This window comes from Diabrotica virgifera, chromosome 6 (assembly GCF_917563875.1).
Source record: "Diabrotica virgifera virgifera chromosome 6, PGI_DIABVI_V3a".
NCBI lineage: Eukaryota > Metazoa > Arthropoda > Insecta > Coleoptera > Chrysomelidae > Diabrotica > Diabrotica virgifera.
In genome coordinates this window covers 245173078-245199119 of record NC_065448.1, presented here as the reverse complement: position 1 = coordinate 245199119, position 26042 = coordinate 245173078, and the positions used below count along the sequence as shown (strand labels likewise).

At 31.5% G+C, this 26042-nt stretch overlaps 1 protein-coding gene across 4 annotated transcripts in view; it reads left to right on the top strand.

The window, feature by feature from the left end:
• LOC114336469 (proto-oncogene tyrosine-protein kinase ROS) overlaps positions 1-26042 on the top strand; it is a 228425-nt gene that overhangs the window by 20610 nt on the left and 181773 nt on the right. For all 4 annotated transcript variants that reach the window (XM_050655041.1, XM_050655043.1, XM_050655042.1 and 1 more), the window contains exon 2: positions 23456-23515. In XM_050655041.1, coding sequence (XP_050510998.1) covers positions 23456-23515 — 60 coding nt within the window. The remainder of the gene's footprint in view (positions 1-23455; positions 23516-26042) is intronic.

Sequence of the window (26042 nt, the reverse complement as noted above, 5' to 3'; positions counted from 1 at the left end):
GTAGTTGTAACTAGCACACCAATGAAGGTGGTAACTTCATAATATACAGTCCTGTCGCCAGGGGGGGTACAACGGTCTCCTTAATTCAGATGGACTTACCCAAGTTTTTTTTATATATTTTGACCCGTAGAATACGAATTTTTTGGGTAACAGTTGATCCGGATGTCGATAAAATTGTTATAGACAAAGAACTTGAGGAATTACATAACAGCGATTTCTCGCAAAACGAAATATCTTTTTGTATTTTTTGGGTCATTTTAAGCAAAAAATATTCCTACAAGTTTTTTCGTAGAATGCATAGTTTTCGAGATAACCGCGGTTGAACTTTCAAAAAATCGAAAAATTGTAATTTTTGAACACGAATAACTTAAAAAATTTATGATTAAAAAATAAAGTAGCAATTCTGCTTACCGCATTTGAAAGTTTAAGTCAAATTATATCGGTTTTGATTATTTGCATTGCTAAAAATTTATTATTTTATTGTTAAACAAAGTTATAAACACCTAGTATGTGAGTGATGTTTTCAATGATTTCTCATTTAAAATCCAACGAGTAGGTAGAGTAGCTACAAGTGCAAGCGAGGCAATTTCTACGTAGCATGCGTTAAAACGCATGTATTAGGTACGGGAAACACTATGTGTTTATAGATTTGTATAACAATAAAAAAATTAATTTTTAGCAATTCAAATAATCAAAACCGATATAATTTGACTTAATCTTTTAAATGCGGTAAGCAGAATTGCTACTTTATTTTTTAATCAAAAGTTATTCGGGTTCAAAAATTGCAATTTTTCGATTTTTTGAAAGTTCAACCGCGGTTATCTCGAAAACTATGCATTCTACGAAAAAACTTGTAGGAATATTTTTTTTTAAAATGACCCAAAAAATACAAAAAGATGTTTTGTTTTGCGAGAAATCGCTGTTATGTAATTCCTCAAGTTCTTTGTCCATAACAATCTTATCGACATCCGGATCAACTGTTACCCAAAAAATTCGTATTCTACGTCAAAATATTTCGTCAAAATATATAAAAAAAACTTGGGTAAGTCCATCTGAATTAAGGAGGCCGTTGTACCCCCCCTGGCGACAGGACTAATATGGCTTACATTATAACTTTTGATAAAATATTGTGACTACAAGTCGATGTTACAAGATTAAATTATGTATGTGCCTAAAGAGCAACATGCTTCCCTGCTCGAAAAAACTAGGTACTTGCCATTTGAATTAGCACAGACCAACTCTTTTTTTTTATTTTTTTTTTTCAGTTGGTCTGTGATAATTCAAATGGCAAGTACCTAGTTTTTTCGAGCAGGGAAGCATGTTGCTCTTTAGGCACATACATAATTTAATCTTGTAACATCGACTTGTAATCACAATATTTTATCAAAAGTTATAATGTAAGCCATATATTATGAAGTTACCACCTTCATTGGTGTGCTAGTTACAACTACTTTGCGGAATGCACTGAAGATGTTCTGTTCAGAACGAAAACGTTTTGCAATCCATGTGGATGACTTTTAGATAGTTTTTAAATAAACGATTTTATACCAAAATACAATTTGAAGTTTTTACTTCTGTATAGGTTTTTTTTTATTGATATTGTTCGGAATATTGAACCCGTTGCGTTCATTTACAAAAAGCGGACAATCAATTCAAAAATGTCTTAAACTATTTGTTCATCACAAATGTCACATTTGGGGGATTATCTCTGGTGAACAGGTAAGATTGCCCATATCTTGTATGTCCTATACGCAGATGAGTAAGGACAGTTTGAAGTTTTCGACTTCGAATTCTAGTTCTTAGTGAAGTTCTTAGTGTTGTCTGTCAATATTTTTTTTCATTCCACTTTTTCTTCTTAGGGTGCCAATGTTGTTGATCATTCTGGCTATGATGATTTTGTTGGTTGCTATACAGAATAGTTGTGTTGTGTTGAGGTTTCTCTCAGGGTACCAGGTTAGCCAGGCACGATATTCTTCTTCATCCTGGAGCCCTTTTTCCTTCAATTTTACCTTGCAAAATGCATTAGAGTAGCTCGTACCTGCCTTGATTTCTCATTACATGACCCAACTACTGCAGCTTACGGTCCTTCACGATGCTTGACAAATCTGCGGTTGTGTTTATCCTCCGTAGTACTTCTTCATTGGTGACGTTGTTTATCCATGGTATCTTCAGTATACTTCTGTACAACCATAGCTTAAAAACCTGAAGTTTCGATAGAGTTTCCGCCTTCAATGTCCACGTTTCTACTCCGTATAGAAGCACTGAGTACACGTAACATATAAGGAGCCCTATTTTTGTTTTCAGGGTGAGGTCACGGCTCTTGAACATAGAGCTCATAGTCAAGAATGCACTGTTTGCCTTTCCGATGCGATATCTAATCTCCTGGGTATTGTCCACGACTCATTTGATTATTATAGTTCCAAATAAGTTGTATTGTAAGACACGTTCAATTCTCATTTGGTTCACATACAGATTTGTTCCAGTTATGTTTTCCTTGCTGATGATCATTAGCTTGGTTTTGGTGGTGTTTATATCTAGTCCATACGTTCTACTTGTTTCCGTTATTTTCTTCATTAAGTTTTGCAACCCTTCTATGGTAATGGAAAACACTATTGTATCATCTGCATATCGCAGGTTACTGAGCTTGACTCCATTTATTGAGATCTTCTTCTTCTTCTTCTTCTTCTTCTTCTTCTTCTTCTTCTTCTTTTATATAGGCAGTACTGCATGTTTTTCTTCAACGGTGCCTTTCATTCTACCCCTAAGTTGTCATTCCATCTTTTCCTTGGGCGTCCTATACTTCTCCTGCCTAACGGTGACTTGTCCCTGGCTATTCTTACTATCCTTGATTCAGACATCCTGGTTATGTGCTCATTCCACTCTTCTTTTCTGTTCTTTACCCAGGTATTTATATTGTCTACTCCACATATGCGTCTGATTTCCTCACTTCTTACCCTATCCTGTAGTCCTTTCCAGCAATCCTTCTTAAGATCTTCATTTCGTTGGTTTCCAGATGTCTTCGTGTTTTGCCTGTATCTGGTCTTGTTTCGGCCGTGTAAGTCATAACTGGCCTAATAACTGACTTACATATTCGGGCCTTTGTTTCCAATCTTAGGTGTTTGTTTTTCCAAATTGTGTCGTTTAGGCATCCGGCCGTTCTACTGGCTTTAATTATTTGGTCTTTTACCTCTTCTTCAATTTGCATCTTATTGGTTCTTTGGCAATTACTAAGCTTTTTGTTTTTTGGTCTGATATTTTCATATTCATTTCTTTTGCGTTTATGTTGAACTCGTGCAATAATCTTTGTAGGTCGTCTTCGCACTCTGCTACTAACACGGTGTCATCAGCGTAACAGAGTATTTTTATCTCTCTATTGCCCATTTTGTACCCTCTTTTTTTCTTCACTTGTTTTGGTGCCTTCTTCACTTGCATTTATTGAGATGCCTTCATCAATATCTTTTAGATCCTCTTCAAAAATGTGCTCTCTGTACAGATTGAATATCATCGGTGAAATTATGCACATCTCACCCCCTGTCCACTCATTATTTTCAGATATCTTTCATCAATCCCTGTTTCCTTCAGCACTTCCATCATTTGTTGATGCTTGACTCTTTCGAAAGCCTTCTTGTAGTCAATTAGGCATGCAAAAACATCACAGCTGAAATCTCTACATTTCTTAATTAACACCTGCATGCTAAATAAAGCCTCTCTCGTGATTCCACTTACACGTAATTAAATATCTAATGTACGATTTTGTATAATAGACCAATCAAGTTAGTAAAAAATAAGCCGTTTTTCGACATAATTGAAAAGACGAGGTTCGACAGTTGAAATGTGTAGTATGAGATATTACAAAAAGGCTACCATCTTGGGATTCATCAATTTTTTAGTGGAACCATTTTTAAATAAACAATCAAAACGTCAAACTTAGTTTTTTGCTCATAACTTAAAAACTTGTTTATTTAGAAATTTGACGTCCACAGGTAACTTTTTCAGAAAAAAAAGATACATCGAATGAGATACACCAAATTAAAATCGGTTAATAAACAAAAAAGTTATTGCAAAACGGACGACAAAATCGCTGTTTTTGAATATTGTTAATAACAATTTTATTGTTTATTAAAATATGTTTAAATATACCTAAACTTGAGGGCATTATGGTGTTTGAATGGTGTGCAAAAAATGGTCCAGATCTGTTAAATAGTTTTTGCAAAATTTAATTTGTTTATAAAATTTTTTGAAAAACGAGCTAAGTTCTGAGGCTGGTCCAGTTAATATGGCTGAATGTATCTCAATAATCAGGGACTCATTTCCTTCGTTAAGATGTATACTAATACCCTATGAAAAAAAAAGTAAAAAAAATTACATGTACGTACACAAAATTATTTGTTAATAAATAGCAGTTTTTAAGCTTATAAACAATTACAATAATTTCGTAGAAATTAGATCAAATTAAATTGCAATAAAAAATACTGAAAGATGATTAAAATACACAACTTCTAAAAAAATTTTTTAGGTCCTACGACCCTTGGGGTCTGAGATAGCCCCTCTTTTTGAAAAAATCACTGTTACGTTAATTAACAACACTAAGATCTGAAATTAACCAATCTTTTATAAGAAAAGTCAAAGTTTTTAACAAAGTTTTTTACAAGAAAAAATGTTAAAAATTGTTTAAACAGTATTGTTATAAAGAAAGAGTATTTTGCGTTCCGACTAAAGTAAAAAAAAAAATGATGGGCGCAGCCGAATGAGAATAAATTCGTGGACTAGCATTCGCTAGCGCTAGACCGTTGCAACCCTTTTTTAACATTGACAGTATACCGGATTTGAAGCTTAATATTATATTTATATATTTTGGTAGAAACTTGAATTTTATGAATATAATTATGTTGCACATTTATTTAGTAAAATTATATTTTAAATAAATAAATTTAAAAAATAACAATAAAAAGGCCACAAAGTCAAAATATGCAACAGAAAAAAAGTTACGCGACCTTATAGACGAGTGGTACGTGGTACTCCCCCCAAAAAAACGCTCATTTCTCGAGATATCAACCACGGTGTGGTGAATGGCTAATTTTGGTCTTACTTTATACTTTTTATGGTGCTGAAAACGAAAATGAGTTTTATTTTGAATTTTAGATGGGGAAACATTGTCAAAATCGCAATTTTACCTTAAAAATAAAAAAAAATGAAATCACGTTTTTCTTAAAATTAAAAGTTACACCACTTTCTTTCTATAAAACATTTTGTTCTCTGTACTCTAAATTTTAACTTAAAATTAATTAAACAGCTAAATTTTAAATTTTGTTACTCAACTTTTGCGATTACACTTTGGAATTCAAGAATCTGCACCTTTTACTTCAAACAATTTATAACTTTCTTTATGGCAAGACAGAAATATTGAAGCAGGTCCCATTGTCTTCAGAAAGGTGAGAAATATAAAATATCAGAAAAAATATTACAATGGAACAGAGTTGTAGCAAATTAAACTCAAAAAAACGTGATTTTTTTTTATTTTTAGGGTAAAGTTGCGATTTTGATAATGTTCCCCCACGTAAAATTCAAAACAACCCTAATTTTAGTTTTGAGTACCATCAAAAATATAAAGTATGACCAAAATTAGTATCAGTATCTCGAGAAATAAGCTTTTTTTGGGGTGTGCCGCTCGTCTATAAAGTCACATAACATTTTTCCTATTGCATATTTTAAATTAAATTTTTTTGAAAAACTTCTTCATAAATTATATTTTATTCCTGTGTTAAATAAAATTATAAACTAAAAAGTTTGTCACTCAACTTTTTTAAGTAAACATGAAACTAACGAAATCTGACGACAAAATGTTTAAAAATTAACAACTTCTCTTTTAACGTGTTGAGTCATTTTGGACAAATCTCATTGTTATCTAAATGCTTCAAAGATAACACAGTAAAATTTTCAAAAGGAAATATTTACAGCGACCAAAAATACAGTGAGTGAAAATTGAAAAATCATCAAAATTGATTTTTCGCATTTTTGCATAAAATTTGATTTTTGAACATGTTCCACTAATTCTAGAAAAAAATTAACTCCATATTCGGATTCAGAGACCTCGAAAACATAAGGAATGACAAAAATTTGTCATTCACCTTAAAGTGGATTTTTGTGGTCGGGATAACGTAATTTTAATAATTGCTGCCGCAAGCCGGTCGCCAACCGCGCCCACTATTCAGTCAGTCGACTACGCCCGCTATTTTTTACTTTAGTCGGAACGCAAAATACTCTGTGTTTATAACACTCCTATTTAAACAATTTTTAACATTTTTTCTTACTAAAAACTTTGTTAAAAACTTTTACTTTTCTTATAAAAGATTGGTTAATTTCAGCTTTTAGTGTTGTTAATTAACGTAACAGTGATTTTTTCAAAAAAGGGGCTATCTCATATAAAAGACCCCAAGGGTCGTAGGACCTAAAATTTTTTTTTTGAAAGTTGTGTATTTTAACCAGCTTTCCGAATTTGTTATTGCCATTTAATTTGATCTAATTTCTACGAAATTATTGTAATTGATTATAAGCTTAAAAACTGCTATTTATTAACAAATAATTTTGTGTACGTATATGTAATTTTTTTTACTTTTTTTTTTTCATAAGCTGTTAATATACATCTTAACGAAGGAAATGCGCCCCGGATTATTGAGATACATTCAGCCATATTAACTGGACCAGCCTCAGAAATTGGCTCGGTTTTCAAAAATTTTTATAAACAAATTCAATTTTACGAAAACTATTTAACAGATCTGGACCATTTTTTGCACACCATTCAAACACCATAGTGCCCTCAATTTTGGGTATATTAAAACGTATTTTAACAAACAATAAATTTGTTATTAACTATATTCAAAAACGGTGATTTTGTCATCCGTTTTGCAATAACTTTTTTGTTTATTAACCGATTTTTATTTAGCGTATCTCATTCGATGTATCTTTTTTTTCTGAGAAAGTTACCTGTGGACGTCAAATTTCTAAATAAACAAGTTTTTAAGTTATGAGTAAAAAACTAAGTTTGACGTTTTGATTGTTTATTTAAAAAATGTTCCACTAAAAAATTTATGAATCCAAAGATAGTAGTATTTTTGTAATATCTCGTACTACACATTTCAACTGTCAAACCTCGTCTTTTCCGTTATGTCTAGTAAAAACCTAACTTGATTGGCCTATATGCCGCTAGATTTCAACACTCCGTATCTACACTCAGCACCAAAATTAACGCTTCACATTAAAAATGGGTAATTTTTGATGTCTCGTATTTCCTAAACCTGTTGTCCGATTTGAGTGATTTTTTTTAGCATATTATAGGTTTATTCTTCAAAAATATTTATGTAATAAAATTATTGCTTAAGAGGTAAGAGTTACTGTCATTGTATACCGGGTGTAACAATGATAGTATGTTTTTTCCTCAAAGTTAGGAACACCCTGTGGAATATTTTAGTGTATATGTTACAGTTCAAGTTGATTATCCAGTTGGAGTTGACTCCAACTAGTTGGAGTCAACTCCAACGGCTGGTTTCAGTAAAAGTTGATTATAAATATAAAATGAAGATTTGTATTCAACATTTACTAGTAAAAGTAGACTCCAACTAGTTAAAGTATACTCTTCCCAATGCCATTTAGTAAAAGTTGATTCTGATTCACACAAACAGCCGATTCTAGAAATTAAATGTGACTGAATATGTTCAAATTAGTCTAGGCTATATCGTCGCCCCCGTTAGGTAAATTACTCCGATTCGAATTTTTTGCACAAACTTACTCAAAAAGAGGTCCTTATAACAAATCTACTGGGTGCCAGGCAGTACCTTGATCGATAAATTGTTTAAACAATTTTTTTAGACAAATTTACAAAAATAATTTTTTCACTTCGAACAATTTTTTTTTTAGATCATTATTCTGAGCACAAAAAGGTATTTTGTGATTTTTCTCTAAAATTGATTGTTGTCGAGTTATACGCGATTTAAAATTTGAAAAATGCGGAAAATAGCCATTTTCAAGGCTTAATAACTCGGTTAAAATCCATTATTATGAAAGTCAGAAAGTGACCAAATCAAAGTTTATAGCCCCCTCTACAAGATCCAGCAGAAATTTTTGTCATTATTTTATTACTAAGCTTTATCTTTAATTATTAACAATGAGCGCTAAGTGCGTATTAGGCTGCCGTCAATGGTGAGTGCTAAAGAGATGCACCATTCCAGCCGTCCAATGGTGAATCTCACTCGCACTCACATTGACGGCCGCCTCAATACACGGTTAGTGCTCATTGTTGATAATTAAAAATAATATCTTATTAATGAAATAATGACAAAAATTTCTTCAGGATCTTATAGGGGTAGTTTTAATCTTTGATTTTTTTAGTTTCTGACTTTCGTAATATATAATATCGTATGGCATTTTTGCCTTTCGGACAGTTCCGGCGCCAATTACATCTATAACCCTGTTTCAAGTAACTAGTGTCGATGTACTCTAGCCCAGGGGGACCGATTGCTTAACGTGCTCTCCGAGGCACGGTGAGACGGCTCGTGTCATTATTGAAAATGAAAATGGTTTGTCTTTAGCAGGGCTCGAACCCACGTGCACTGGCGTATGAGGCCAGCGATTATGCCGTTACTCCACGGCCGCTCGCTCGACTTTCACAATAATTATCTTTAACCGAGTTATTAAACCTTGAAAAAGGTTATTTTGGCGTTTTTCAAATTTTAAGTCGCTAATCACTCGACAACAGTAAATTTTAGAGAAAAAAGGCCCAACGGATTAAAAAAAAATTTGTACGAAGTGAAAAAATTATGTATTTTTGCGAATTTGTTTAAAATCATTGTTTATCACCAAACTTCACTAAAATCATTCATTATTGTACTCATTTGCCCTCATTTTCGGCAGTAAAGTAACACTTTGTTGTATTGAAAGAAGAATGTTACTTTACCTGCCGCGATAATTAATCAAATTAACCGAGATTGAATGTAAGTGGTCAATGGCAGCAATCGATGATTTATTTGAGTGAAATTAAAATTTATTTATTTTAATTATTAAAAATATTGTACAAAATATATCTTATTATTAATAAAATTTATGTCAAAAAGTAAAATTCTGTAGTGTTTCGCAATTATATTCATACAAAATAAATCAAAACTTTACAGATTTAGTAATTAGGTAGGTATACAATATTGATAACTACTATCGATTAAACAGCAAAACCGGCCGTCATGCAAAAGTCATCTGTCATTACTGTCATACGAATTTTTTATTTCGTCTAAAATTAAAAAAAATTCCTCAAAGTTGTAAGTAAGTGTTCATGTTTTTTATGATTGACGATACAATTTTGTACGCACCACCTCAATATTCTTTATCGAACGCGTCTGTTCCTCTGCTCGTAATATCAGACTCGTTCGATAAAGAGTCACTTTACTGACTGACTTTACTGAAATTGGTTAAACAATTATTCGACCGCGGTACCGCGTGACACCCTGTGTATTTGTTATAAGGATTGTTATACGGATGTATTTCTTTGAGTAAGTTTGTGCAAAAAATCGAATCAGAATAATTTACCTAACGGGGGCGACGTTACAGACTATACTAATAAGTAGTTGAAACGGTCAAAACAAAGAAACGCACACTCATCAAAAATGCACTTGAGATTCTCGTATAATCAACATTTACTGAATCGATCCAGGAAGAGTCAACTCCAACTAGTAAAAGTTGATTTAAATTTTTAAAATCAACTTTTACTGCTCGTTTCAGTTGGAGTTGACTCCAACTAGTTGGAGTCAACTCTAACTGAGAATCAACTTGAACTGTAACATATATAAAATATTGAAATTAAAACTAAATTGTAGCGTTAGGCTTTCTTAACATTTTGCTTTTTGATTCATTCGCTTATGTTGGATAATAAAAAAATAGGTACTTTAACAACTAGCTTTGTTTTTCGGCAATACAGGGTGTTTTTAAATAAATATGGCAAACTTTAAGGGGTAATTCTGCATGAAAAATAATGACCTTTTCTATAAACATGTCCGCGAATGATTTGTTTCCGAAATACGGGATGTTGAATTTTTTCTTACAAACTGACGATTTATTTATTGCTCTAAAACTGGTTAAGATATGCAAATGAAATTTGGTAGGTTTTAAGAAGTAGTAATTGCGCATTTTTTGACATACAACTAAGAATTTTATATTCACCATTGGCGTGCATACGGGTATAAACATTTTAGATATATCCCATATACACGCCAATGGTGAATATAAAATTCTTAATTGTATGTCAAAAATGCGCAATTACTACCTCTTAAAACCTACCAAATTTCATTTGCATATCTCAACCAGTTTTAGAGCAATAAATAAATCGTCAGTTTGTAAGAAAAAATTCAACATCCCGTATCTCGGAAACAAAGCAATCGCGGACATATGTTTATAAAACAAAAGGTCATTATTTTTCATGCAGAATTACCCCTCAAAGTTTGCCATATTTATTTAACAACATCCTGTATTGCCGAAAAACAAAGCTAGTTGGTAAAGTACCTAACTTTTTTATTATCCAACAAAAGCGAACGAATCAAAAAGCAGAATGTTAAGAAAGCCTAAGGCTACAGTTTAGTTTTAATTTCAATATTTTATATACGCTAGAATATTCCACAGGGTGTTCCAAACTTTGAGGAAAAAACATACTATAATTGTTACACCCGGTATACAATGACACTTACCTCTTTAGCAATAATTTTATTACATCGATATTCTTGAAGAATAAAGCTATAATATGCTAAAAATATCGCTTAAATCGGGCAACAGGTTTAGGAAATACGAGACATTAAATATGTCCCATTTTTAAGGTGGTGCTTTAATTTTGGTGCTTAGTGTATATCGACACTTTTCAATACTTTACGAGCACACTGGTCTGCTGCATCGTTTCCATCAATACAAATGAGGGGTGTAAAATCAAAGTCGGCAATCTCCCATTTCCATAATTTTGGGGAAACCGCGAAAAACTGTAGAAACTAGCAAAATTAAATTAACGCAATAAAACTGATAAGAATCATATAAAATTTGGTTTGTGATCAGATGTCCAGAAGAAGGAGCTTAAGAAATTATTTATTTTCCTTTTTTTAAATATTTTTGTTTGGATATTGCCGCATTTGTTTGCAACGCTAGTAGATTGACTGATATGAAAATGATCTATAAATATATTACCAGTTTTGAAAATAATTAAAAATCATTGTGCCGGTGACTAAGTGAAGAAAAATATATTTTGATATTTAACAATAATGTAAAAGCAATTTAAATGTATATGACGTAAACCAAAATATCCGAAAATTCGGGTATATATTCACAGGTTTCGACAGAGTTCATGACATTCATAGTTGATCACGTGCGAGCGCAACGTGGTTCTTATTGGCCCGCAGCGGAGATTGCCGTGTTTGGTACGCACTCAGCTATGGATATTGCCGCTTTTGATCCTAACATGAATTGTTCACTGCGATTTGTATACAGTTAAGACCGCTTTTGGTTTTTACAAATAGTTTTACAAATAGAAAAAGTGGAGATTGCCGCCTTTGATTTTACACCCCTCAAATATGAGATGGGATCTGGAATTTTCTTGAGCCTGTTATAGTTCAGATTTTACCAGTTTCTCTAGAAGGTTTTTAGAATACACATGATTTAAAGTTTGTAAAACACCAAGACAATCGCTTAGGATTTGGTATTTAATTTTTGTTGACATGACATGTTAAAGAGCTTTGAATATTGCATAAAGTTCAGCGGAGAAAATGCTGAAATGTTTGGGAAGTCTGATTGTTAGGCGTTACATATGCAGCACTAACTCCTGTATTTCATTTGGATACATCTGTACATATATTTATATCCTGTACCAATTTTCTCCATGTTTGTTTATGATTGAATTAAGGTTTTTTTTTTAAATCAGCCGTATTTGTTGAATGCTTACTAAATGTAGAAGATTATAATTTATTTGGGAGACATGTTCCTGTTATTTACTTATGTCCTTTTAATAAAGTTTTTTGCCAACGATTATAGATAATTAACTTATTAACTACATATATAACGAATCAATAAAAATATTTCCGCTATTTATGCACTAGGCGCCATTATGACAATTTTTTCAACGACGATTAGCAAATCTAAATATACACATAATGAACACAATTTTATCGGTTTACAATAATAATCTCCAAAGGGTCATCAAAAAACGTGATATATTAAGTAATTATTTTTTAATTATTATATATTGACTATACGAAGTGGTATTTTGTACGGTTTGAAACGTTTTATTTGCCACCCAAGGCAAAGCTGATATTTACACACGTTTTTTCTAAATTAATTACATGCAGCATGGCTGATAAGAGAATATTACTGATATATAAATATGTTCATAATGGAGTGTTAAGCAGTAAATTCCAAGAGCTATAAATACATTATATCTAATTTTCCTCGAGTTAACACAAATATGTATATCAACTATATTTAAATACACAACAATATGTTTAAATAAACAACATCAACAAAGTCTTGGATATTCATTATATCCAGAAGACACATATACTGATACCTATTCCCTATTCCCTAGTTCTGATTCCCTGGATTCAATTCCAGGTATCTGACGACTGGTATTCAGGTATTCAGGTTTTATGATTGATTTTACGTCAAAGTATCAACAAGAGCTTATTATAGCTTTCTGTTGGACTTTAATGATGCACCAGGAACAATCCAACAAAGACTGCGATAGAGCTTACCAAATACCGCAAAAGATTCAGCAAGGAAGCATGAGCAACCCATAGAGGAAAATATACAACGGCACTACCACAAGAGACATCGAAAACAGAACACAGCAGGTCAAAAAAGGCAGTAAACATTCTAAGCTTTCTACTATGGTCTAAAGATGTAAGACGGAAAGATATTTTTTTTATTTGATACACTGCATTTTTACAATCTATTCTATATAAAAAGTAAATGGTATGTAAGTCAATTAACATGAGTTAGGTACCGTCCAGTGACAGTTCTCTAAGTATTATTGAGTTAGGTCGTCTGGCCATATTCTCTTTAGTCTTCTTTCAGCAAGTGGTTGGGTGAATAAATTATTTATTAATTCGTTGGTGTGATCAGTGGTGCGATTTTTTATTTTATAGAACGATTTTTTATTAAGTCCTTGATTAGTGGGATGTCCAGATCATTATGAAGTGTCTGGTTGGATACGTACCATGGAGCTTTACTTATCATACGGAGTATTATGGACTGGAATGTTTTGAGTATCTTCGTATTTGAAGGTTTACTGCAGCCCCATAGTTCTATTCCGTATGACCAAACTGGTATAAGTATAGCTTTTTACAGAAGCAGTTTATTTTCAAGAGATAACTCTTGTTAAATAGCCAGTTCATATTTTTTAGTTTAAGGTCTAATTGTTTACGTTTAGTTTTAATGTACGTTTTCCATTATGAGTTTTTCATCCAGATGCAATCCCAAGTATTTGACAACTGGTTTGATGGGAATCGGAGTATTATTTATAGAAACTTGAGGACATGTAGATTTTCTGGTTGTAAAAGTAATTTGTACTGATTTTCTGGCATTAACATTTATTTTCCATCGCTTGAGCCAGTTTTGTAATTGGTCTAAATGATATTGTACTTTTTGTGATGCTACATTAGGGTCGACATCTACTGCTAAGATTCCCGTATCATCAGCAAAAGTAGCTAAGAAGATATCATTTCTATTTGGAACGTCGGCTGTAAATATCAGATACAGAAATGGGCCAAGAACGCTACCCTGTGAACGCCAGATTAGATGATGTGGTAATTTGAGAAGTTGTCTTCAATTTTGACTTGGAAGTATCGTTCAGTAAGATACGATTTTAGAATAAAGTGTAGTTGGTCTGTTAGGTGTAATTTCAGTTTATAGAGTAGACCTTGATGCCAAACCCTATCAAATGCCTGTTGTATATCGAGAAACACTCCAGCGCAAAACTTTTTCTCTTCAAGAGTTGTTTTAATTATATTTACTATTACTATTCTGTGGCATTGTTGGATGGTTGAGTGTTCACGTCTAAATCCGAATTAGTGTTGTGGTATAATTTCGTTTATGGGGACAACTTGCTCGATTTTATGTAATAGTAGCCATTCTAATATTTTGACATTATTGGGAGTAGGCTTATAGGGCGATATAAATTTGCTTTTGTTGCGGGTTTACCAGGTTTCGGAATCATAGTAACTTGAGCTAATCTCCATTGTATTGGAAAGTAGCGAAGACGTAGTATGCTGTTGTGTATTACTGTTAATAACACCACTGCTTTTCTCGGTAGCTTCTGAAGTAATTCTCCTGTTATCAAATTATAGCCAGGTGCTTTCTGAGGATTTAACATTTTTATTTGTGGTCGAACTTCTGCCGGAGTAAATGTTGTCAGAGGAAGAGATAGTTGACATGGAGTTTCGAGGTACCTTTTTATATCGTCATCTTCATCGTCATTGTTTTCTGGTACTGAGAATACAGTTGCAAGATGCTCTGCGAATACTGTGGTTTTTTCTTTATTTGTGCGGGCCCAGGTCATATCTGTTTTTCTTAAAGGTGAATTTGTTATGGTCGGTCGTTTAAATTTTTTGTAGCTTTCCATATAGAGTGGTCTTCACGTGAGAGGTTCGAAACATAAAACTGGAAGGAGTCGTTTTTTTCCTCGTGTAGTGCTCTATTTAGTCTATGACTTATCCTATTAAGATACGTTTTATTTAATAAATTTCTCGTTTGTTGCCATATGCGTCGAGCTCTTCTTTTTTCTGCTACAAGTTCTCTTATATGGAGGGGAATATTATGGTTTTCTTGCACACTTCTGTGACGCTGTGGTGTTGCTTCCCACCCTGCTGTTTGTAAAACTGTTGTTAAATAGTTTTCTGCTTTCTCTACCTCTTGGTTTTCTTTTATCCTAATATCTAATCTAATATTTGTGTTTACAGAATTTTGGAAAATATCCCAGTTTGTTTCTTTACTTGACAGTTTGGGTGGTAACCTTCTCCATATTAGGTGTGTGCTTAAAGTTATTATTATTGTGCTGTGGTCTGATGTTAAATCGAAGTTTGACTCTATTGCACTATGGATGTCAGATTTCCCTTTTGTAACAGCAAAATCTACCAAATCTGGGATTTTATTGGGGTCCGTAGGTCAGTATGTGGGTTCTCCCGTTGATAAATATCTTAAGCTATTTTGTTGAATAGTATTCATTAATGCTCTACCTTTAGGCGTGATTAATCTGGAACCCCATGTGGTGTGTTTGGCGTTCCAGTCTCCTGATACTATTAATTTGGATCCAAGAGTTTGTATAAAATCATGATGTCTAAGTGGGCAGTAGATAGATGCTACACTGAGAGAGGTATTTGTTTCGAGTTTAATGATTGCTGCTTGGATTTTTCCGTGATGTAGGGTTGGACTGCATAGTTGAAATAAATGAGTAAGTTGAAAATATATAAAAAGGAAATTGATAATCTACCGAATCTTGGTAGAACCTAATATGACTCATGCAGCAGAAGTTTGACAGATCACGAAAAAAGATAGAAATGGAATAGAAGTAGTAGAAATAGATTATATAAGGAGCGCGTGTGGTATATCCAAAAAAGATTACATCAGGAATGAAGATATTAGAAGGAGAACAAATACTGTATATTCCAGTGTAGATAGAATTGAAACGAGACCACTTGTGTGGTATGGTCACGTGAAACGAATGAATGAAGATAGATGGTCAAAAAAGCTTTAAATTACATACCACAACAAATAATAAGAAGGGGAAGGCCTTCAGTTGACTGGGAAGAAAATGTACGGCACATAATGAGAGATAGAGCCATCATAGAAGACGAATGGATGGACAGAAAACAATGACGGTCGAAATGCAAGAAGCAACAGAGGCTGTAGGAACCTTGCTTATAGATAGATAGTTTGTTCCCAAAGAGTAATTTTTTTAAGAATATTTTAATATCATAGCAGTTATTGACAATCTAATAAATTATTTAATTTATTTTTCATCATTTTATTTACTGGTTTGTTTGTATATTTACTTAATTTATTTATTAACTTCTCAGAAAAATATATCGGAGAATAAGGAAAGTAGAAACCGCTTTCTCAGCCTGTATTCCATTTGAACTTCACTTCAATTGTAAGTAATTAAAACAAATTAAGAATAATTGGTTTCTTGAGCCCTTGCATATCTAAGAAAACGCATCATTATTTACAAACATTTCAGACACGTGCTCATCTAAAAATTTAGGGATGTGAAAATTAAAGATTAGTAAGTTATTTTTAGTAATGAAGTAAGGGCCAACTAAATTTTGAAATATATTTTTTCTAATATTTTTCTAAAGCTATTTCTTTGTGGCATTTATATAATTTACTGGGAAATAAGCCACAATTTAATTTAAAAAATTATTTTATTGACGGTTTGGCTTCCATCTCGGACGTTGTTATCAAAATACAAAATATTACTAAATCCAACAAAAATGATGTTGCTTAGTAAAAAAATTTTTCTAATAATTTAATTTAATCTGACTCATTCATATCGGCAATTCAAGCATATTTTATACATTTTAAAGTAGAAGAGATTAAAATGATATTGCCAATATTGCAAGGGAGTTGCGTTCCTGGGACGACTTTATTGGAAGATAGTTAAAAAGATTGGTTGAAAAGATTGTTAAATTATTTTGTCTTCATTTGTTTTAAAGTTATACCCGTTTGAAGTTATTATCTTCTTAAAAAAATTGTACATTCATTTGTTTATAAGTATTTCAAGCAAATTTGAGCCATAAACATTTATACTTTAATTAACAATAACGATATAAGAACTTAAAAGGAACAATTTGAGCTTATGAAAATGTTCGTAAGTTTATTTTTGGCCAAGATATCGATATTTTAATGACGCGCTGAGGTACAAGATCGGCTCACAAGCAAGTAATATCGCGGTAAAGACACCGATCGACTGCTCTCGTGTTACATTATTTTGCTCAGGAGGCCTTGCCTATTAATTCTTAATAAATAATATCAGCTGACTTTTTAGTTATATTTCTGAAATATTAGTTTTTAATGTTTTTTTTCTCATTTAGTACAAAAAATAGAAGACAAAATAAATAGAATGAAAGGTTATATTATGAAGTACAGTATGATGATTTAATATAAGATATATATACTTCGTCTAATTTACTTACCGTTGTACTTCATCCGCGTCATAGCCTGTGACTTCACATGATACCAACACGAAATATTTAGGCGGTAGGTGTGTTCTTTCTTAGAATCATTTTGCCTAGTACACTATAATTACAGCCACTAGACATATTTTATTATATACGCGTAGAAATAATATTTGATGATTTCTATTAACGTTAATCTAAAAAAATACACAATCATATGTTTCATTTAATTTGTATAAATGGATTATAAAGCGTTTTTATGAAGCACATTTGTTCGGAACACACTGTAACTGTAATCGAATGAAGGTGACATTTTAGAATAAATTGGTAACATTTATTTGACAGTTGCGGTGATAACACTTCATATTTGTTTATATTCCTTACTACCTATAAGTATTTGTTTTATTATATTTACTCTTTTTATTATTTACTTTAACGTAAGATTATAACTTTATTCTTGGTCTCTATTTCTAAAGTTTTTATTTATCTACATTGAATATATATTTGTTTTGTTGTATAATCCACGTTTACAATAATTATGTGATCTATTTGATTTAAAATGGATTCAGGATTTTTTTATACTTCGGCAACTATGTCAACTTAGATTTCTGGCGTAGATAATGACGTGCAACGGTAAGTAAATTAGACGGACTGTAAATAAGGATTATATATAAAGATATAGATATTAGGATCTTCAAAAATGAAAAATGAAGATAACGTATATATACATAGAAATTATAATTTGCATGGAGAAGATGTTTATGGCTCAAATTTGCTTGAAACCCTTATAAACAAATTAATGTCCAATTTTTTTAAGAAAATTATATCTTCATATGGGTATAACTTTAAAACAAATGAAGGCAAAGCAATTTAATAAACTTTGTTTGGAAGCCTATTAATTAAGCTTTAAGATGAGACCTTCTAAGGCTTCTTTGCATGCGCAGAGCCAAGTTACGATCGATAAAGCTTCGAAAAATACTTATTTTGCAATATTTCCAATTTGCATTGTGCACTAATATTCCAATATCTTGAGTTTTAATTATTGGATTTGAGTTTAGTAAACGATTTTCTCTTCGTTTTTTATTAAGGAACAAATTTTATTTGAAACATTTTTTTGTATCTCTTTTATTTTATGAGCCAGAGCCTTATAAACAATTAAACTGTTTATAACAATTTTTTAACCACTCGGATCGAAATCCACCCTCGAAAAACCCATAAGAACCCGTTGAGTTTGTCCATCAGAATTGAAAAGGACACGGTGACCTCTATTTGGCGCCTAGACTAAGGTGTGCTCAGCGAACTTCCATTTGAGCTTAGCTACTTGGGTTGAGACATCTTTGACTTTTGTTTTGTTAAGGTACCTACATTATTAACTACAAATATCTTGTTTTACAATTTTTTTGCAATACGAAGACCATTAATATTCACTACATTGTCACATGTCCTCAAATTTTGGAAGGAATTCCATTTACGTTAATAAATGTTTCTTGATTACCTTTTTGTAATAGAAATGCGCGTTATTTTGAAGAAAACAATAAACAAGAGTGTTACTGAAATATAAACAGAAGTTCCATGCTGCAGATAACATATTTTTGAGCGAGATGTTTTTTGTTATTTAAATCCTTAGGTCACTGATCTTAGATAAACTTTAGGATTCTAATAGTTCATTTTATGAACACGTTTACCCTTGGATCTAAAATTTGAATTATCTGTTGTATTGTATATATCTATCAATTTCAGAAAAGCAAAGTAGGTACTTACCATAGTCGAGCAGCTTATTTTTTAAAATTTTATTTTGTTGAATCAATAAAGTTGACGACATAAAATATATAAAATATCCAAAAATGAGGTCAAAAGAAAATGAGCCATTTAGATGTATCGGTAAAGAACCCCGTTGATATTATTTTTATGCTTCGTCTTTTTGTGTACACATGACTCTGCCTGTTATTTTAATGTGCCCGAGTGCCCATGTGTCTTTCCATCGTTTTCGTGGTCTTCCAACTAATCGTCTTCTTCTTGGGGAACCTTCTCTAGCCGTCCTTAGTACTCTGTTGACATTCGACTTATGTGGTCGTTCTATTCTACTCTTCTGCTTCTTACCCAGTTCCTAATGCACTCCACTTTGCATATCTGTAGTATATCTGTACTTCTATCTCTATGCTTAAATTATATTTTCAAAGCAATTGGTCAAATAGTTTAAAAGTTATTTAATTTGTTTATTCCAAATTCATTTTTTGCAACACTATAAGTCAGAAAATTATGAGGTTACACTAATACTTCGGACAGTTTATAAAAGAAGAACATTTATGCTATTAACTTAGTTAGATAAAAATGACAAAAAGTAATTTTAAATAGTGTAAAATTATTTTGCAAAAACATGTCGATTTTTTGCTTACTTATAAATAATTAGAATAACTTGTTAACCGTTACCCGTAGAAAATTTATTTTTTCATATTTAGAAAGACTGAATTTTTATACATATTTAAAAAAAACTATTGTCCTAGGACAATTAGGGACGAAGTTAGCCCCCCCTTTTTTAATTCACATGTTCTTGCAAAATAATTTTGCAATATTTAGAATTATTTTTTGTCAGTTTTCTTTTAAATTAAACTAATAGTGTAAATCTTCTTCTTTTATAAACTATCCAAAGTATTACTGTAACTTCATCATTTTCTGACTTATAGTGTTGCAAAAAAATTAGTTTGGGATAAACAAATTAAATAACTTTTAAACTATTTGACTAATTGCTTTGAAATTTAGGGTATGATTTAAGCACCAGAAGTCTCAGCATTCTGTGTAATAAGAAGGTTCTAAGTTAATTTTTACATAAGTTATGAATATTTATAGAAACTCAAAATATATTCAATTGGATATGGTAATTGAGTCAATACTCGCAATCTTTAGTTTGTATTTTTATTAGTTGTTACATAATCGTGGGGCAACCGGTTTCGAGTCTTACAATATATGACTCATCATCAGGCCCAGTACAAAAAAGTCTTCTCAATACAAACTACAAGCTAAAAAACACAAAACGAGAGACATGTACACATATATATAAAACTTAAAAACAACTTTGTCTTGGTTTTAATCACACACCATGAAGCCAAGCAACTGTGTAGTATTGAACTCAACCTTCCATAGTATGTAAAAATGAGACCTATTGTCATTGGGAGCGACCAATCTGATGAAAATTGCTTGGTATATAATTTTAATATATATACTACCATCATTCCTCAACTAGTTAAGGGATGATGGAGTTCTGACCAGATAGTATGCGATCAAAAGACATAATATAAAGTTATTAGTAATCGGTATGTACTTACATAACAGCCATTGAAACTGTTCCACAGCTAAAGATGTACATGCAGTCACCAGCTCGCATAAGGATAGTTGATCGATCAAACCGAAGTGGTTTACTGATATATTATGTTCATAATGGAGTGTTAAGCAGTAAATTCCAAGAGCTATAAATACATTATATCTAATTTTCTTCTAGTTAACACAAATATGTATATCAACTATATTTAAATACACAACAATATATTTAAATAAACAACATCAACAAAGTGTTGGCTATTCATTATATCCAGAAGACGCATATATTGATACCTATTCCCTAGTTCTGATTCCCCGGATTCAATTCCAGGTTTTAAGGTACCTATTCAGGTTTTATGATAGATTTTACGCCAAACAGAGTATCAACAAGAGCTTATTATAGCTTTCCGTTGGACTTTAATGATGAACCAGGAACAAACCAACAAAGACTGCGATAAAGCTTAGCAAATACCGCAAAAGATTCAGCAAGGAACCATGAGCAACCCATAGAGGAAAATATACAACGGTACACGGTACTACCACAAGAGACATCGAAAACAGATCACAGCAGGTCAAAAAAAGTAGTAAACATTCTAAGCTCTCTACTATGGTCTAAAGATATATATAAACCGAAGTGGTTTGATCGATCAACTATCCTTATGGGAGCTGGTGACTGCATGTACATCTTTAGCTGTGGAACAGTTTCAATGGCTGTTATGTAAGTACATACCAATTACTAATAACTTTATATTATGTCTTTTGATCGCATACTATCTGGTCAGAACTCCATCATCCCTTAACTAGTTGAGGAATGATGGTAGTATATATATTAAAATTATATACCAAGCAATTTTCATCAGATTGGTCGCTCCCAATGACAATAGGTCTCATTTTTACATACTATGGAAGGTTGAGTTCAATACTACACAGTTGCTTGGCTTCATGGTGTGTGATTAAAACCAAGACAAAGTTGTTTTTAAGTTTTATATATATGTGTACATGTCTCTCGTTTTGTGTTTTTTAGCTTGTAGTTTGTATTGAGAAGACTTTTTTGTACTGGGCCTGATGATGAGTCATATATTGTAAGACTCGAAACCGGTTGCCCCACGATTATGTAACAACTAATAAAAATACAAACTAAAGATTGCGAGTATTGACTCAATTACCATATCCAATTGTATAATGGACTCGCATTGGCAACCCTTTCATCATTTCAAAATATATTATTTATTTTGCAATTTTCTGAGCAACCAATAAGGATAGACATATTCCGCGAACGCCATATTGAAGTTTTTTTATACAATTTATGAGTTTCTTGCTCTCAAATTTGTTTAAAATATTTAACTTTTTGGTAATAGACGAAAAAAGCGAAAATTTACCGTTTTTTAATCTTCATTTATTATTATAGATGTCCATACTACTCAAAAAATTTGGTTTCGACCTGGAGGGGTTTGTGTCACCAACAGGATATTTTTTCCCTTGTTTCTCTGAACTATTATGGGTCTGATGACTGTTTTGTAAATTCTGCCTTTCATTTCTTTTCCGACATTTTCATTTCTCCATATTGTTTCATTCAGGCAACCTCCACCTCTGTTTGCTCTATTCACTTGATCTTCCACTTCTGTTTGAGCTTTGCGTAGCTATATAGTGTGAAGCCTAGAAATTTAAACTCCATCACTTGTTCTATTATCTGACCCTCCATCTCTAAATTAGTAAATTTGTTGTTATGGCCATGTATTTTTTCTTCCTGAGGGAAATGAACTTGTTAAATTTTCTGGCGTTCATATTAAATTGGTACAGCATACTTTGTAATATTCTTCAGTCTGAGAGATTAGTATTGCATCGTCTGCATATCATATTAATTAAAGTTGTTTTCCTCCCATTTAGTATCCTTTTTAATTCTTTTTTTTTATTATTTCATCCATGATTAGGTTGAACAATAGAGGACTCAGGCAATCACCCCTGTGTTATCCCATTGCCAGCTTCAATTGGATCAATCACTACTTTTATTTTTGCTCTTATTGTGTAATTCTGATAGGTATTTTCGGTCGTTTTAATTATTCCCAAAGGTATTTCTCTTGCGTACAATAAATGGACAACTGTACATCAACTTGTCACTGTCAAATGCTTCTTTTAAAGTCCAAGAAACATAAATATGAATTGATATGACTTTGGTTGTTAATTTCAATGTTAAATTTAATAAATTAATTCGTTGGTAATATTCCGGGTGCGATTTGTTCCCCTTTTTAAGAGAAGTATTGGGATGTTTTATCTCCATTCGTGTAGTAATCTGTTTTATTTTATTATTTTTTAGATTAGTTTTAGTTTTAATCGTTGTTTGGTCAGATCTTGTTCTCCGTACTTTAGGAGTTCATTTGATATTCTGTCTTCTCCTGGTAATTTTCTATTTTTTAATTTTCTTAATGCTTTCTTTACTTCTTCCTCCTCATATTTATTTATTCGTTTGTAAACACAAATTGGATGCAAACAGCACAAAACATTAACACATGGAAAAGACTGAGGGAGACCTACATCCCGCAGTGGATAGATCCAGATTAAATGATGATTATAGTCACTTCAGGTATTGGTGGTTCACTATAGTTGATATTCGTTTATGAAAACCATGTAAACTTGGTAAAACGAATTGGAAACGTTAATTTTTGAAAGAAGTTATTTAAAATGTTCATAAATAATTTGGAAATAGTAAAAAATATTAAGCAAAAATAAAACAATTTATTTTAACATTTTTCTATGTAGTAATAGGTAAAAAATTGTATTTAATTAAATATGGTGACAGTGACAAATTTATTACAATCCAAGAAAAATTATTAACAACTAGGAAGTCACTTGTTGAAAAGAATAACACCGTAACGCTATAAAATAATAACAATATTCAATGACATTTAACATTACTTTGTGAGTAATTTTTAACAATTGTTTCTATTTTTTTTTTTCAGAACCGGACGGATAAGGGCCATTACGGTTACGCCTGCGACCACAACTGCAATATAGAACACGTAAGAATTTTTACCTTGTTATTTGTCTACCTGTTACCGCCCTTTTCTATTTCCTGATGATAGTTTTCAACCGTGGAAGATCATTTCCTTTCGGGTCCAATTAGACCAAAACCAAAAAATCACAACACCACTTTATATAATAATAACTGTATAAAGTTAATAACAGTATTAGTACTTATCTACAGTTACATCAAAACAATTTTCAAATCATGTCATATTTTCAATCTACAGTATTAGTCTGGGCTGATTATCGGAGAATAGGCCATTTTTGGGAAAAGTTATTTACCAGCAATTTTATTGCTGGAATCGAATTATAAGATCCTATATATTAATAATATAGGTATGCAAAGTCCTCAGATAATGTGCTACTTTTTTTATAAACAAAATGGCGCCCGAAAATCGTGTTTTTTTCAATTATTGCTCTAGAACTCCGAAGATTTTAACTTTACAACAAAAACACTCAAATAAAAATTCACCGTGATTAAATTCTGCACAGAGACGTGTTTTTCCCGATCTGCTCCGACGAAAATTTTCCTCGGAAAATGCGGGTTTTCCCAACAAAATCTTTAATTTTCAAATAAAGTTTTAGATAAGTAATTATTTACCAATAATTAAATAATTTGGTGACTTAAAAGCCTTCTTGGTTTAGATTATAGTTCCAGAAGCTGGTGAAAATTAAACGAATATTTTAGCAACAATTCAATTGTTAATTAATAATTTACGGTCGCAATAATAACCAAAATAATTATGGTGTTTAAAAAAAATAGTTATAAACAAATTAACGTTTCTCAGAAAGTTTTTATTATATTATAATTTTAAAAAATAGCTAAAATGTGCATTTCAAATATCTTGAAAATGAATGCTTTAAAACTTTTTTGCAACCACTTGCAAGAAAGTTATGAAACAGCAAAGTAAACATACTATTACTACGGTGTTAATAATTTTTTTAAATTCTTTCAAAGCGTAGAAGTGAGTTTAAAGTACAAGCTAATTATTTATAAAACAATATCGATTATCAGCTTAATGGTTATATTTTAATTAAAGATTATAAATATATTTTTTTGTAATTTACACGCGCGAAAGTAGAATAATACAGTACCGTAGCTACCCGCCCACATACACAACTCGCGCGAGTTTAAGCGTGTCAGTCGCTTCGAGTGAACATTTTATCTCCGGCTCTGTATCAAGCCTACTTTGGCGCTAAAAATTACAAAAAAAAGTATTTTTAATCTTTGATTAAAATATAACCATTGCACTAATTTTTGACATTCTTTGTGAGTAATTAGATTGTACCATAGACTCACTTTTAAGCTTTGAAACAATTAAAACAAATTATAAACAATGGAGATATCGTATATTTATTTTGCTCTTTCCTAACTTGTTTGGAAATGGTTGGAAAATTTTTTTAAACCATTCATTTTCAAGACCTATGAAATACGCATTTTAAGTATTTTTTAAAATTAGAATATAATAAACAATTTCTAAGAAATGTTAATTTGTTTATAACAATTTTTTTTTAAACATTTAAAGATTATGCAAAAAAATGAAAAATTTATATTTTGTCGACAAAATATTAAATAGGCATCACACCTTTATATTCTTTCTAAGTTTGATCAATGTCTCATGATTATTTTGGTTGTTATTGCGACTGTAAATTGTTAATTAACAATTGAATTGTTGCTAAAATATTCGTTTCATTTTAACCGGCTTCTGAATTTATAATCTATACCAAGAAAGCTTTTATTTCACCAAGCTATATAATTATTGATAAATAATTACTGGCCCAAAAAATTTATTTGAAAATTCGAGATTTTGTTGGGAAAACCCACATTTTTCGAGGAAAATTTTCGTCGGAGCAAATCGGGAAAAACATGCCTCTATGTAGAATTAAATTGGGGTGAATTTTTATTTGAGTATTTTTGGTGTAAAGTTAAAATCTTCGGAGTTATAGAGCAATAATTGAAAAAAATACGATTTGTCGGCGCCATTTTGTTTATAAAAAAAGTAGCACACTATCTGTGGACTTTGCATACCTATATTAATAATATATAAGACCTTATAATTCGATTAAAGCAATAAAATTGCTGGTAAATAACCTTTCTTTGTACTTTACTAATTAGACCAACGTATTATAACTATTTTTTTTTTCAAAATTTAAAGATTATGCAAAAAAAAGAAAAATTTATATTTTGTCGATAAAATATTAAACAAGCGTCTCATCTTTATAATCTTTATAAGTTTGATCAATGTATCATGATTATTTTGGTTATTATTGCGATCGTAAATTGTTAATTAACAATTGAATTTTTGCTAAAATATTCGTTTAATTTTCACCGGCTTCTGGAATTACAATCTATAACAAGAAATCTTTGATGTCACTAAGTTATTTAATTATTGATTAATAATTACTTACCTAAAACTTTATTTGAAAATTATAGTTTTTGTTTGGAAAACCCGCATTTTCCGAGGAAAATTCTCGTCGGAGCAAATCGTGACAAACATATCTCTATGCAGAATTTAATTGCGG